The 14,722-nt window shown below is 48.0% G+C and overlaps 1 protein-coding gene across 2 annotated transcripts in view; it reads left to right on the forward strand.

Moving 5' to 3' along the window:
- The window catches only part of IGSF21 (immunoglobin superfamily member 21), a 234,469-nt gene that overhangs the window by 125,235 nt on the left and 94,512 nt on the right, over positions 1–14,722 (forward strand). For both annotated transcript variants that reach the window (XM_082230208.1, XM_082230209.1), the window contains one exon: positions 8,568–8,689. In XM_082230208.1, the coding sequence (XP_082086334.1) occupies positions 8,568–8,689 (122 nt within the window). The remainder of the gene's footprint in view (positions 1–8,567; positions 8,690–14,722) is intronic.

Here is a 14,722-nt window from a genome sequence, read left to right on the forward strand (position 1 = left end):
TACCTATTTATCTACTTGCACTTCGACGTGCTTTCGAACTGCTAGGTGGGCAGGAGTAGGGACCGAGTAACAGGAGCTCACCCCGTTGCGGGGATTCGAACCGCCAACCTTCTGATCAGCAAGTCCTAGGCTCTGTGGTTTAACCCACAGTGCCACCTGCAGGCCTAATTCCTCTTCAGAAGAACGAATGTTCCCTGCTCCTCTTGGGAGGTACAGTCCAGCATCCAGTTCTCACAGAGGCCAACCAGATGCCCCAAAGGGAAACCCACAAGCAGGATCCAATCACAAGAGCCCTCTCCTCTCTTGGGCTTCCCAGAAATTGGTATTCAGAAGCATTACTGCATCCAGCTGTGGAGGCAGATCAGAGCCATCGTAGCTTGTAGCCATCAATAGCCTTAAACCATGGGTAGGCAAACTAAGGCCCGGGGGCCAGATCCGGCCCAATCGCCTTCTAAATCCGGCCTGCGGATGGTCCAGGAATCAGCATGTTTCTACATGAGTAGAATGTGTGCCTTTATTTAAAATGAATCTCTGGGTTATTTGTGGGGTATAGGAATTTGTTCATTTCTCCCCCAAAAATATAGTATGCCCCCCCCACAAGGTCTGAGGGACAGTGGACCGGCCCACAGCTGAAAAAGTTTGCTGACCCTGCTAAACCGTCCGTGAATTAGTCAAAACCTGGTGTAGACAATCCCAAGCTGGTTGGATCAATGATGTGGTTTGCATCTGGCACAGCTTCCTATGTTCATTTGGGAGAAATGATCCTTAGCGGTTTCTCCAGTTTGGGCTTGGGGAACTTGGAAGGCCATTTATAAGAACATAAAAAGCTCCCAATTGGATAAAGCCAAGGGCGCATCTAGCTGAATGATTTTAGAATGTTGTTTATGTTGTACTTTTGTACTGTTTTATTGTTGTTAGCCGCCCTGAGCCCGGCTTCGGCTGGGGAGGGCGGGATATAAATAAATTTTATTATTATTATTATTATTATTCTCACAGTGGCCACCTAGATACCTGTGGGGAGCCTGTGAACAGGATTTGAGCACAAATGCACTCTCTCCCTTTGGGGCTTCCAGTAACTGGTTTTCAGGATCATTGCTGCCTCTGACAATGGAGGCAGAGCACAGACATTGCGACGGGCAGCCATTGGTAGCTTTATCCTCCATGAAGTTGCCCCATCCTCTTTTAAAGCCCCCCAAGTCAATGCTCATCACTGTCTCCTGTGGGAGGGAGTTCCAGAGTTCAACTATTCCCTGCCTAATGAAGGACTTTCTTTTATCTCTCCTGAATCTTCCAACATAGCTCAGTTGGTTAGAGCATGGTGCTGGTTGCGTGGTAAGTTCCCGCCCCCAGTGGAAATAATGACACATGACACAATTATTAAGGTTAATGGGCTAAAGAAGGCCACAACTTTATTGGTTACAGGTGATGAGCGGTATTGGCTTAGGCATTGGTCCTAACCGCGTATATCCGACTTCAGCCCATCTGCTTGAAGTCCGGGAAGGGTTAACCACCAGTAGAGGGAGTCCTGCTGATGCACATCAACTAGGAAGTCCCCCAGGGTCACCGCTAGGGGGCGTGCCTTAGGCCCTCACCTCCATAGGCTTCAGACAGGGCCACGCCCCCCGGAATCCTTTATCGGACTACCCTGCAATATGCGGGGCAGGTGATGGCATTACTTCCCCTCTTCCATCTACAGAACTATACCAATAACTAACCGCCAATACCCAGAAAGTTGTGGCGTTTTGCTACGAGGTAGGCAAAAACCAAGTGGCTGGTGCCAATTTGCCAAGTGGAAAAATTCCTACCAGGCCCCTCAATGGCGACCAACCAAGATCCATAGCACAGTCAAAGGACGAAAACCTTATAGGGTGGGAGGGTGGGAAACAGGAACAGCTGATAGGTGGGGAAAGAGGGAGATCCCCAGCCGCATCCTGCCTTTATAGGGCAGCCCATGGCCCCTGGGCCTGCCAGGGGGTGATGCAGCTGGGAATCCCCCCAATCGTGCAAGGGCTAGCCTTCACCCACCGCACGCATGGAGGGGCCGTGAAGCCCGCAACCCCACCTCCTCCGAAGGGCAGAAGTGGCTTAACGCCAAGGTTGCAGGTTCGATCCCTGTATGGGACAGCTGCATATTCCTGCATTGCAGGGGGTTGGACTAGATGACCCACAGGGTCCCTCCCAACTCCACAATGCTATGACCATTCAAAACCCAACATGGTTAATCTTGGGGGCCACTTTGCTTTGTCCTCCCCATTGGTTTCTGATCTAAAGCCCGCATTTATTTGATATTTTCCCAGGCTTCTTGGAAGAGTTTTCAAATAAGGAAATCAAGAACAACAATTAATAATATACACGAGGATGATATGGTCTGTGTCCTTGAAAACGTCCACCAGGCATCCCTAAAAAGTGTGAAGGGATTTACGACCTGGATAATTCCCCCTCCAGTTCTTTATCTTGTGTATGTGAGAGTGTGTATTTTCTTTGCAATAAAACCTTGGCTGAGCAAATAAATTTGAGGAGACAGTTTTACTGACAGCTCCTCTCCCTCCCTCCCCACCCCGTTCTCTCCCCCCTCCCCAAATTCCTCTTGGTTCCTGGGCAATAAAAAAAATGGAGTGAAATTTCAGCTAGGAGGGACGGCGCAGGGCGAATTTGAAGAGCTAGATGGAGGCTGGCTCCCTTCCCTGTGGAGGGTGTTCTGGAAGGGTGTTTGCAAGAATTGGGTCTTGTGGCTCTGAATTCTCCAGTCCAGTTTTCCAGGCTCTGATCCACGGAAGGAGAAGAATTATAAGGTGACTCCAGCGCTGGAGTCAACCTGTGATGGTTGCCAAAGGAATTGACTTGAAATTCTCTTTTTTGTTTTTTGAAAGACGGTGGTTCTTTGAAGCATGTTTAAAAATGAAAATGTTGACTTCTGATTTATTTTTCTGGCTGCCATGACAACTGACATCTGCATAATAAATTTCATAGTATCACAGAATTGTAGGGTTGGGGAGGCGGGTTACCACCGAAGGTTGTCCAATACAACCCCCTGCAAAGGCAGGAATCTCAACTAAAGCATCCTTGACAGATGGCCAGCCAACCTCTGCTTAAAAACCTCCAAGGAGGGAGAGTCTGCCACCTTCCAAAGGAGTCTGTTCCACTGTCCACCAGCTCTTACCATCAACAACTTCTCTTGAATGTTTAGTCGGAATCTCCTTTCCTGCCATTTGAAGCCTTTGGTTTGGGTCCTGTCTTCTGGAGAAGCAGCAGAGGTGTAGCGTGGGGGGTGTCATGGCCCCAGGTGCAATTTTGAGAGGGGGTTGCAAACAGGCGCCCCCACAGCAGGCTCCTTCAATGGGGCCTGGCTCCGCGCCAGAAGGAGCTGTGCCTTGGCTTGTGCCTGGTTCAGCTCCGGCCCCCGGGTCAAGCCTGTGAGCAGGAGGAGAGTGGGCAGCAGCTTCCCCACCCTTCTCCTGCCCTGAACTGTGGCACTCAGGAGGGCGACCCCTGCATCCTGACCCCCTCCAGGGCACACCCTACATGCCTGCCCCAGGCAACCCTGGCATGCCCTGCACCACTGAGAAGCAGGAAGAAAGATTGCTCCATTCTCCAAGTTGTGGGACTCTTTGGGGAGGCAGGAGAGGATATATTGTTTATTAATTATTCTTCCTAACAAGTTCCTTTACTTAGCAGAGTTTCACATTCCCTTTTTTAAACGCACAGTGGATAACTGGTTGCAGGCTTGTGTAGGTCTCTCACTATCACACAATTCAGTATTGAATTGTATGTACCTGATAAGTTAAAAGAATGAACACACCACAATCTTGTGTAAAGCATATAAAAGCAAGGTATATAAAACTTCTTATATAAAAGAAGTTTACTCACACATTCAGTTCACAGTTGGATCCCTGAAGGCATATTTAGTTACGAAGTATATACAGTACATGTGGATCTATCCCATATGGGGATAATCCCAGTGTCCTCTGTTGCTCTTGCTAAAAAGCTGCTCCAACGACGAAGGAAGTCAAAGAGAGGGGTGTGTGTAGCATGCTTTGTCCTTTTGCGTTACGCTGGACTAGATGGGCCATTTGTCTAATTCAGGAGCAGGGATCTTCTTCCATAACCTCCAACATTTCTCTGAAGGAAATAGGGACATTCTACAGTGGTACCTCGGGTTACAGACGCTTCAGGTTACATACGCTTCAGGTTACAGACTCTGCTAACCCAAAAATAGTACCTCGGGTTAAGAACTTTGCTTCAGGATGAGAACAGAAATCGGGCAGCGGCAGCAGCGGGAGGCCCCATTAGCTAAAGCGGTGCTTCAGGTTAAGAACAGTTTCAGGTTAAGAACGGACCTCCGGAATGAATTAAGTACCACTGTATGTCCCAGCCAGGAGGAAACAGGAATCTTGCGACCGGCTGGTCCAAACATTCCTCCGCATGTCCACTCTAGGAAAACAAGGAATATTGTACTTGACTGCTACTTAGGTATCACATCCCACACAAATAGCTACAGATGGTTAACAGTGCTGTGCAGTGAATTTTTTCATAGGGAAGAGATATGGTTAGAGGCACCAGCTTTGGAGAGCAGTGGGAGGACCGATGTTGTGTGCATGAGCTTTGTGCCTCCCTCCTCAAGCCTGGCAAAACCTTCCGGGGCTTTAGGAAGGAAGCACCAGGTCTCTAACAGGATGCTGGAGCCCTCCTGCCTCCCTCCAAGAAGCCGGGAGGGCTTTGGGAAGGTGGCGGGAGGGATCTTGAATCCCATCAGAGCAGAGCTTTCCAAACTGTGTGTTGCGACACATTAGTGTGCCAGCTGCAGTGTGTAGGTGTGTCGCGCAAACGCTCCCCGTTCTCCTCCCGGGGCCAGAAAGGGGTTAGTTCAACTTCCGTTTTGTTAGTGAAACTGCATTATCGTGTTGCGAAATGATGGATGTCTAAAAAGTGTGTAACCAACATGAAAAGTCTGGAAAGCTCTGCATCAGAGCATCGCGCCTCCCTCCCTAAGCCAAGCAAAAGCTTCCTGGGCTTTGGAAAGGAGGCTCCAGGGGAACATTTAAAAGACTAGCCTAGTCCCTCTAGTCCACTGACTGCACAGCACTGGTGGCTATCATGTTGCCTACAATATTTACAGTACTGTTGTTCCAATTATAACAGTTATGACTCACCAAAGTATCCTGGGAACTATAGTTTGTTGAGGGTGTTGAGAGTTGTTTGGAGAGCCTCTGTTGTTTCCAGTGTTCCCTGGGTAGAGGGGTTGATTGTGAAGCCGCTCTGGGATTTGTAGCTTTGTAACGGGAATAGGGGGTGTCCTAACAACTCTCAGCATCCTTTGCAAACTACAGTTACCAGGATGATTTAGGGGGAAGCCAGGAGCAGCATAAAGTTAACCCCCTTTCCTTTCCCTTCCTCCTCTCCCATCACGTGCCAATAATGCCGTCTCTCCACGTATTTATTTATTTATTCCCCAGACATTGCTTCTGGAGTTTATTAGCACCATCTGCATTTTCACATTTCCCTTGGAAGAGACATTTTGACACTGCCTCCAGGTGCGTTATTTCATTAGCAGATTCGCGCCTTGTCGTGCATTATCTCCAAGACGAGGCGCAACTTGGATGGGAGCAGCCTCGGTGGAGGAGAGGGGAACGTTTGATCCAGGGGGGCCCTTATAAAATAGGTGATCTCTCTCTCTCTCTCTCTCTCTCTCTCTCTCTCTCTCTCTCCCCCCTGCCAGGGAAACCAGGATATCCATGGCAGCCACAGAGAACATTTTGTCCATTCTCTCTGGTTAGGAAGGCTAGAGCTGGGGCATAAGAATTCAAGAAAAGCCTGCTGGATCAGGCCAATGGCCAATCTAGTCCCATATCCTGTTCCCACAGGGGCCACCCAGATGCCCCAATAGGAGGCCCACAAGCAGGACCCAAGCACAAGAGCACTTTGCCATTCTGCAGTATCTATCAACTGCCTCCAGAAGCATTCCTGCTGTTGACCCAGGAGGTAGAGCACAGCCATCAGGACTTGTAGCCATCCATAGCCTCTATGGATTTGCCTAGTCCTCTTTTCAAAAACAGTCTGAGCTGGTGACCATCACTGCCTCCTGCAGGGACAAACTGCACTTTGGTCTCCATCTCTCATCAGCCCCAGGGAGTTGTAGTCCAGACTATCTGGGTGGCTGGGGAAAGCCTTATGACCTGCTCTAGTTCCCTTGGCCTCTGCGGCACAGCTCTCCACAAGAGCCCTGCTGCTGGATCGAGCCCCTGGCCCATCTAGTCCAACATCCTCTTGTTATGGAAATTCCACTCAATATTGAACCAGAGCAGAACTCCAATGTATAGTTGGCAGAATAAAAACTTGAACATGTTGCAGGATCCCCCCAAATAGACCAGAGGCAATTGTATTTCATCCAGCAGAGCTTTACTGCTACTGAAGGCAAATGAGCATAATGGTCACAAATCCCATATGTTCAGGATTGGCACTGTTCATAAGAAATCCAGTTGCAGCAGACTTAACTGAAACTTAAAGGTAAAGGGACCCCTGACCGTTAGGTCCAGTCGCGGCCGACTCTGGGGTTGCGGCGCTCATCTCGCTTTATTGGCCGAGGGAGCTGGCGTACAGCTTCCGGGTCATGTGGCCAGCATGACTAAGCCGCTTCTGGAGAACCAGAGCAGTGCATGGAAACGGTGTTTACCTTCCTGCCAGAGTGGTACCTATTTATCTACTTGCACTTTGAGGAGCTTTTGAACTGCTATATTGGCAGGAGCAGGGACCGAGCAACGGGAGCTCACTCCATCGCGGGGATTCAAACCGCCGACCTTATGATCAGCAAGCCCTAGGCTCTGTGGTTTAGACCACAGTGCCAACCACGTCTCAGATGATGGAATAGGGTGTCTCTATTTTCATTGAAGAAATATGGGAGGGTATGGAGTTGTCTGTTCTGATTGGCCGAAGGTTTCCAAGTTTCCAGGCCCAGAATTCTCGCCTGCATGGCTGGAAACTGGACCAAACCACCTCTGTTCCATACCCTTTTCACATTTCTCCGATGAAAATATGGACGTCCCATTCCGTAATGATAATTTTACTATTTATACCTCACACATCTGACTGGGTTGCCCCAGCCACTCTGGGGGGCTTCCAACATGTATCAAAACATAATAAAACATTAAACATACAGGGTTGCCTTCAGACAGCTTGGGGGGAGGGGTTGGATAACACCATACCCTCCAACATTTCTCCAATGAAAATAGGGTCAGCCTAAGGAAAAGTGGGACATTCCAGGATCAAATCAGAAACTGGGATGGCTTTTCTAAATCAGGGATGTCCCCTGGAGAATAGGGACACTTCGAGGGTCTGCAGTTCAGTGCGAACATAGCCCAGGACTGTGAAAGCAGATTAGATCTGTAGCTAGCTGTGCCCTCGGAATCCATCACAAGGTTATGGTGTGTGTGTGTGTGTATGTGTGTGTGTGTGTGTTTCACAAGATAATGTATAATGGTAAGAGTAGGGGGAAGAAATGCAACCCTGCAAAATGTGTGCTCAAATGTGCAGGAGATAAATAACCAAGCAAGATCTGAAGTCTTTCTGCCCCCCTGATGCTTGCTAAGACTTTAAAAGCTACGGCCTGATCTTCAGAGCTCGGCGGTGGCCCAGCCTCGTTCCCTCGCCTTCCTCCAGGCCCTCCGGCAAGTTTTCTGGTTTCATCTCCCCTGCTGCCGATCTTTGAATGGCGATTGCTGAAGCTCGCGGATCAAAGTGGGCTGCTTTCTTTCCTTGTGTTTTTTTCCCCCTCCCCTTTTTCAAATATATATCTTTTCTTCTGCTTCTTTTTTTAGAGGGGAAAAATATTCCCTGGGTAATTCCTTTTTCTCGCCACGTTTGTACTAATTTATCTTTAAACATGCCCTAACTGCAGCTAAGCAGAGAAGGAGAGGGAGAATAATGTTTTCTAATCTTTTGGCTGAAGGGTGGAAACGGGGAGGGGAGGGCAACGCTGAAGTATCTGTCTGGTCTGAGAGAAACAGAGAGAAATAAGAATTAAATGAGGTGGCTGTTTTGTTATAAATACTGTTTCTTGCATTTATGTTCCACCTCTCCCCCAAGGAGCTCAAGGTGGTGCTTCTCCCCCTCCCCATTTAATCCTCTAAGCTAGGCTGAGAGGCAGTGGCTCGCACCAAGGTCCCTGCAGTGAGCTTTGTGACGGGGGGGGGCGGGATTCAAACCCTGGTCCGAACTCCTCATTTGCGTCTCAAGGCCCCAAGACCCACCCCCAAAACAACCACAAACCAACACATACAGTGGTACCTCGGGTTAAGTACTTAATTCGTTCCGGAGGTCCGTACTTAACCTGAAATTCTTCTTCTTTTTTAAAAAAGTACTTTTTTTATTCAAAATTAAATCAAAACATATTATCTAGAAACATATCATCCTTATTTCCCCCCTTTTTGGACTAGATGACCTTTGGGCGACCCAACTCTCAACTTCCATGATTCATCAAATAACTTGCCCTTTTCCGAAGAGTTGCATTAGAAGCCTGTTAGTTGCTTTCCTGTTCTGGACCCCCTCCAACTGCATTCCTTTCCCCTTGGCAGGTGACGGATGGTGGCACCATCAAACAGAAGATCTTCACCTTTGACGCGATGTTCTCCACAAACCAGTCGCACATGGAGAACTACCGTAAGAGGGAGGACCTGGTGTACCAGTCCACGGTGCGGTAAGTCGCTGTCCATGTCATTTCTTGGCTGGTGATGGCGGGCAACGCCACATATCTCACCTCCAAACACTGATGTCACTGCTGCTTCCTGAGGTCCAGGAAGCAAGTCTTTGCTGCATCGGCACATTGGCCTAGTGTCTAGTTTGGTCTGCTGACATGGATGTGTCCACACTGCGCTGACCACCCCACTGCCCAGCCCCTCTCCCTCCTTGTGAGCAGGAGAGCCCAGACAGTGCCCTCGTGGCAAATTTGTGGCAGTCACAGCCATGTTCCTTCAGATCCATGCCCCCTTCTAAGATTATACGATAATTGTGCAAATATGCAATACCAATAAATAGGGTTGCGTTGCAACAATCAGGGGAGATCTCCATGTGTTGCCTTTCTTTTCAATAATATTTTATTCTTCTTTCCATAAAGTTACATTTGTTACTCAGCAATTATATTCCAGTTCAACAAAACCAGCGACTTCCCGCTCACCCGTCATCAATGTTTACAACTCAAATTGCATACAGTTGTGGTTTAAGGTTCTGTTTTATCTAATTTCCTCCTCTCTAACATGTTTCTTAATATATTCTGCTGTTTTCTTACACTTTTTCAAACCCCACTGCGGCCTTTGTATATGGTAAATAACTTTTTATATAAACTAGAAATGCTTTTCAGTCTTCTTTAAAGGATTCTAAGTGAAGTCAGTTTTGCCTTCTCTGCGTATTCCAAGATTTTCATCAACCATTCTTCCTTTGAAAGTATTCTTTCCTCCTTCTATTTCTGTGCATAGGGAATCCTTGCCACTGTAGTCACATGCATAAATACCCTTGAGGCTTTCTTTGGGATTTTGCTGTATTAATAACCTCAGCAGGAAGGATTTTGGGATCTTGGGGAAAGTCACTTTAAAATGTTTCTTAATTTCATCATATCTCATGTCCGTAAAGGCCTTTGACTTGCTGCAATCCCACCACATAGGATAGAATGACTCTTCATAGTCCTTACATTTCCATCATTTGTTTGATACATTTATGTGCATTTGAGCTAACTTCTCAAAATACGGGACAGAACATGCACACCATTCTCTTGAAACATGTGTTTTTGGTGTTTCCTAAATATTTAGCTCTGGAGCATACAGAACAACATCTCCTTTGTGTTCCTCCAGTGCCCCTTCTCCAGAGGCACCCTAGGAGCTGGTCTTCACTCCTACATTATGTAACTGGCATATATATATATATCCACCTGTTCTGCCGTTGAGGACTTCTTGGATCATTCTTTGTCTAGCTCCTTCCCTTTGACCTTACTGCCTTGGGTGACCCTGCTGGGAGTACGAGATTCCCAATGGCTTTGCTCACAAGGGTCATAGGAATGTGCAAGCCCACTCACCACGACAAGGTGATGATCCAGCGAGTGATCATCATCAGTGGTATGTTACAACAACTGTGAAGGCAGATGAAGGCTGCAGCAGATAGGATCTACTGATTCGTCTTGACTACTCATGCCATCGGAACAGAGCCCTCCTGCAAAGACTGTGTGTTGATCAGCGTGCACTGATTGACACACATAAAACAAATTCACACACAGGTGTCTTCCAAAAACCCAACCCAAACCCCCAAAGTCCCATGGCGATCGGCAAATTGTGATGGGGCAGGATTGTGAAATCTGGAAGCCCCTAGTCATGAACCGGCACATGGAAACACTGGCCTGTGAGCGCTCCAGTTGGAGAACAGCCTTTACAAAAGGTGTTATGAACTATGAAGGCATTCGAACTCAGCACACAAGGGAGAAACGTGCTAAGAGGAAGGCACACTTGGCAAATCAACACCATGATCAACTCCTGCCCAGGAACCAATGTCCCCACTGTGGAAGGACGTGTGGGTCCAGAATTGGCCTCCACAGTCACTTACAGACTCATTGTTGAAACTGTGTTTATGGAAGACAATCTTACTCAGCTACGAGTGATCACCAAAGAAGAAGATATACATATACCTGTGTGTGTGTATGTTGCCTTTCAGCCCCAAAGAGGCTCACAGAAATAAACAGATGCATGCAAATGCAGTAACACAAATACAAACAATGATACAGGGTCAAAACCTTTTAACGGCATCGGAAATCAAACATATATGTGCTCCTGTCTAAAAGGCACAGAACATCCCTGAAATATACTCAGAGTCGAGAGTGGATTTCATGCTCTTTATTCAGAAATGGAAGTTCCCCCAGAATGTCTGCTTTATATACATTATTTACACAATGGGCCCCACGTGATTGGCTAATTCTGGGATTCACCTGTAGGCCAATCAGGTTGCGGATTCACTTCCACCTGGAGCTGGATTGGGTGGCTCCTGTGGACCAATCAGACTGCTGCATTCTGGACCCTATTGTTCTAGGACCAATCAGACTGCTGCCTTTTGGATCCTATTCAACTCAGTACATAACAATCCCCTACCAAAAAAAAAAAAAAAGTTAAGGGAAGACCCCCCAAAAAAACATTTAAGCAGAATCTTTTCCTTATAAGGGTCCCAGGCAGGGGGCGGGTGGGCAAGGCAGGTGGAAAAACTTGCCTTGATGGTTCCAGCAGACCCTCCCTTATAGCCAACCTGCCTCCTTTCCCTCTGATTGAATCCGATCAGCACAAAAGTGTGGGAGGACTTCTTGTTCTTGGTGGTTTAGAAGCTCCACTTTGGTGCTCTCAAATGCTGGAGGCGGAGACATTGCGGCAAAGGTAGGAATGGGTCTTGACACCCTCTTTCCCCATGACCCCAGAATGAGACACCTCTGAGGCTATGTGGGCATCCCCAATGAGTGCTTCTGTCCATTTTGCCAGGATGCTCCCTGGAGTGGTCATCATTGTCCAAGGCCAGTGATGCTGCAGTGTGCTCATTTTGCATGCGTTTCAGCTCTAATTGAATTGTCGCAGGCTACAGTTCTTTGCCTCTCACGGCCATTTGACCTGGCTGTTATACACCCGACAAGTGAAATTAGCGCTTCGTGCATTTGATGAAGTGGACTTGAGTCCAGGAGAGCTTATGCTATAATAGATGTCTTTGTCTTTAGGGTGCTACAAACTCCACATTAGCAGGATACCTTTGGTAGGCCAACACAACCGTTTTAGAAGAGTGTGCAAACTTAGGCGAACCTTTCAACCTGCTTTGTGATGTTAGTGAAAAACTTTGGATTCCTCACCCCCCTCATAGGGCATCACTTTGTAAGGTGCTCTGATATATTTTCACCAGACTCTGTATATTCTAGGACAGAGCTGAATGGAGAAGCTAGAGCCAGTGTGGTGTAGTGGTTAAGAGCGGTAGACTTGTAATCTGGGGAACCGGGTTCACGTCTCCGCTCCTCCACATGCAGCTGCTGGGTGACCTTGGGCTAGTCACACTTCTTTGAAGTCTCTCAGCCCCACTCACCTCACAGAGTGTTTGTTGTGGGGGAGGAAGGGAAAGGAGAATGTTAGCCGCTTTGAGACTCATTCAGGTAGTGATAAAGTGAGATATCAAATCCAAACTCTTCTTCTTCTTCAATTTAATGAAATCCTTCCTCAAAGTCTTACAAGCACTCCCCCTTGGGGTGGTTTTTGGTTAGTTTGTTTTGAGTGGGAAAGCACTTCTAACCCAGATGATTTATGATCCCTGATTGGCTAGGATCTGTCAGGAGTTCAGCCTACACTCAAGTAGGACCCTGGCAGAGACACATGCCCAAGTGGCAAGTTCTCTCCCTCCTGGTTCATTTTTCAGGAGCTTCAAAAACTTTCTTCATCCTGAACACCACAGCGACTGATGCCAACTGATACCGGCACACTTAGGGATCCACAGAGTTTGCTCAGCATGCACGTGACACACCTCAGCAACTCAGCATTTTGGCTAATCTACTTTATTTACATATAAACACACACGGAGCACTGCAACATGGCTCCCTCTCTCTCTAGCATCAGAGAGCAAAGAGAAAAAGACCAAAGGACAATAGTCCCACTACACGGAACACAATAACACAAACATCCTGTCTCCATCACTTCCCACTCTGTGGAGTCAAAACATACACCATCATGTGAAAGACAACAATTCTATGACTGCAATCATGGAGCAGGAATTCTAACAGGATCACCCATGTGACCTTATGGCAGTGTTGGGAAACCTGTGGCCATCCAAGTTCCTCATCCCTGAACTAGACCCTCACTAGACCATTACTAAGGGACGCGGGTGGCGCTGTGGGTTAAACCACAGAGCCTAGGACTTGCTGATCAGAAGGTTGGCAGTTTGAATCCCCACGACAGGGTGAGCTCCCGTTGCTCAGTCCCTGCTCCTGCCAACCTAGCAGTTTGAAAGCACCTCAAAGTGCAAGTAGATCAATAGGTACTGCTCCGGCGGGAAGGTAAACGGCGTTTCTGTGTGCTGCTCTGGTTCGCCAGAAGTGGCTTAGTCATGCTGGCCACATGACCCGGAAGCTGTACGCCAGCTCCCTTGGCCAATAAAGTGAGATGAGCACCGCAACCCCAGAGTCGGTCACGACTGGACCTAATGGCCAGGGGTCCCTTTACCTTTACACCATTACTGCCCCTAGCTTCCTCCACCATTACCCTGCCCTCTTTTGAGGCAGATCAGAGAAAATTGTGGCTCTCTAGCTGTTACTAAACTACAACACCCATCATCATCCCTGACCACTGGCTGGGATTGATGGGACTGGGGAACCCAGTAACATCTGGAGAGTGACAAGTCCCCCATCCCTGGACTAGACCAGCGGTTACCTTTACTGCTTCCAGCTAACTCCATCACAACTCTGCCTTGTTTTAAAGCAGGGATGAGAAACCCATGGTACCCTCCAGATGTTGCTGGACTATAACTCTCATCACTCTGATCATTGCCTATATTGGGTGGGGCTGATGGGAGTTTGAGTCCATCAATATCTGGAGGACCACAAGTTCCTCATCCCTGAACTAGGCCATCACTTGCCTTTGCTGCCCCTACTCTATCTTTAATGCAGTGATGGGGACCACTGGCTATGAATTCTTGGATTGATGTGAGCTGAAGTCCATATACTTCTGGAGGGCCATTCTTTACTGCCTTAGAAAAGTATTGCTCTTATTCCAAATGGGCTTTAATGTATGGTTACCAGATTTTTTTCAATGAATCCGGGGGCACTTTTTTTTTTTTTTTTAAGCTGAGTAGCGTCAGGGAGTCAGTAGTGGGGATGGTGTGGCAAAAGAACCTGGGCCCAAGCACACATGCATATTGCATAAAGGGGCAAAGCCTTTCTTTCGCACCCTGTGAAACATAAATGCGCAGTTTTTTTAAAAAACTGGGCAATGGCGTGCCTCCTGCCCGTGACTCCCAAGCCTTCACTGATCTCCTGCCCCCTTCCCCCTTTCTTTTGATAGATCGGGGAGGCTTGGGAGTCGTGGGCGGGTGGCCGTTGCCCAGTTTTTAAAAACCTCTGCGCATTTATATTTTGCAGGGTGCGAAAGAAGGGCATTGCACCTTACCTGGCAGAGAAACCACACGCCTTGCACCCCTCCTGGGCAACAGCTGCCCGCCCACAACTCCTGAGCCTCCCCTGATCTGTCAAAACAAAGGGGGAAGGGGGCAGGAGATCCGTATCACTGGACATCCCTGGTTCCCCTTTGGCAGTGGCGGCGGCAGCAGCGAGCATCTCCTGAAGCCAGCTAGAGCCAACTGTGATACTAGGCTGGCTCCAGGCTACTGAGGCTGCCGCTGCAACGTTTTCTGGGTACAGATTTGCAAATCTGGGTACATTCCGGGGACAGAATTTGTCCAGGGACAGATTTGCAAATCCGGGGACTGTCCCTGGGAACCAGGGGCGTCTGGTAAGCCTACTTTAATGTAACATCAGCAAGTGGCAAAATCTGGTTGCTTACAAAGCACTGCAGTGTCCATGTGATCACTGATTGCCTGAGCCTGCTCAAGAAGGAATGAAAACAGAGGGGTGAATGGTGGCTGCTGTAGGCACAGCAAAAATAATTGGGGGGGGGGAGAGAATCTGTTCATCAGGGATGCTGTAAACAGAGCTATGATTAAAAGTTAAGGGATCACTTCT

The sequence above is a fragment of the Podarcis vaucheri genome (genome assembly GCF_965113315.1).
Source record: "Podarcis vaucheri genome assembly, chromosome: 7".
NCBI lineage: Eukaryota > Metazoa > Chordata > Lepidosauria > Squamata > Lacertidae > Podarcis > Podarcis vaucheri.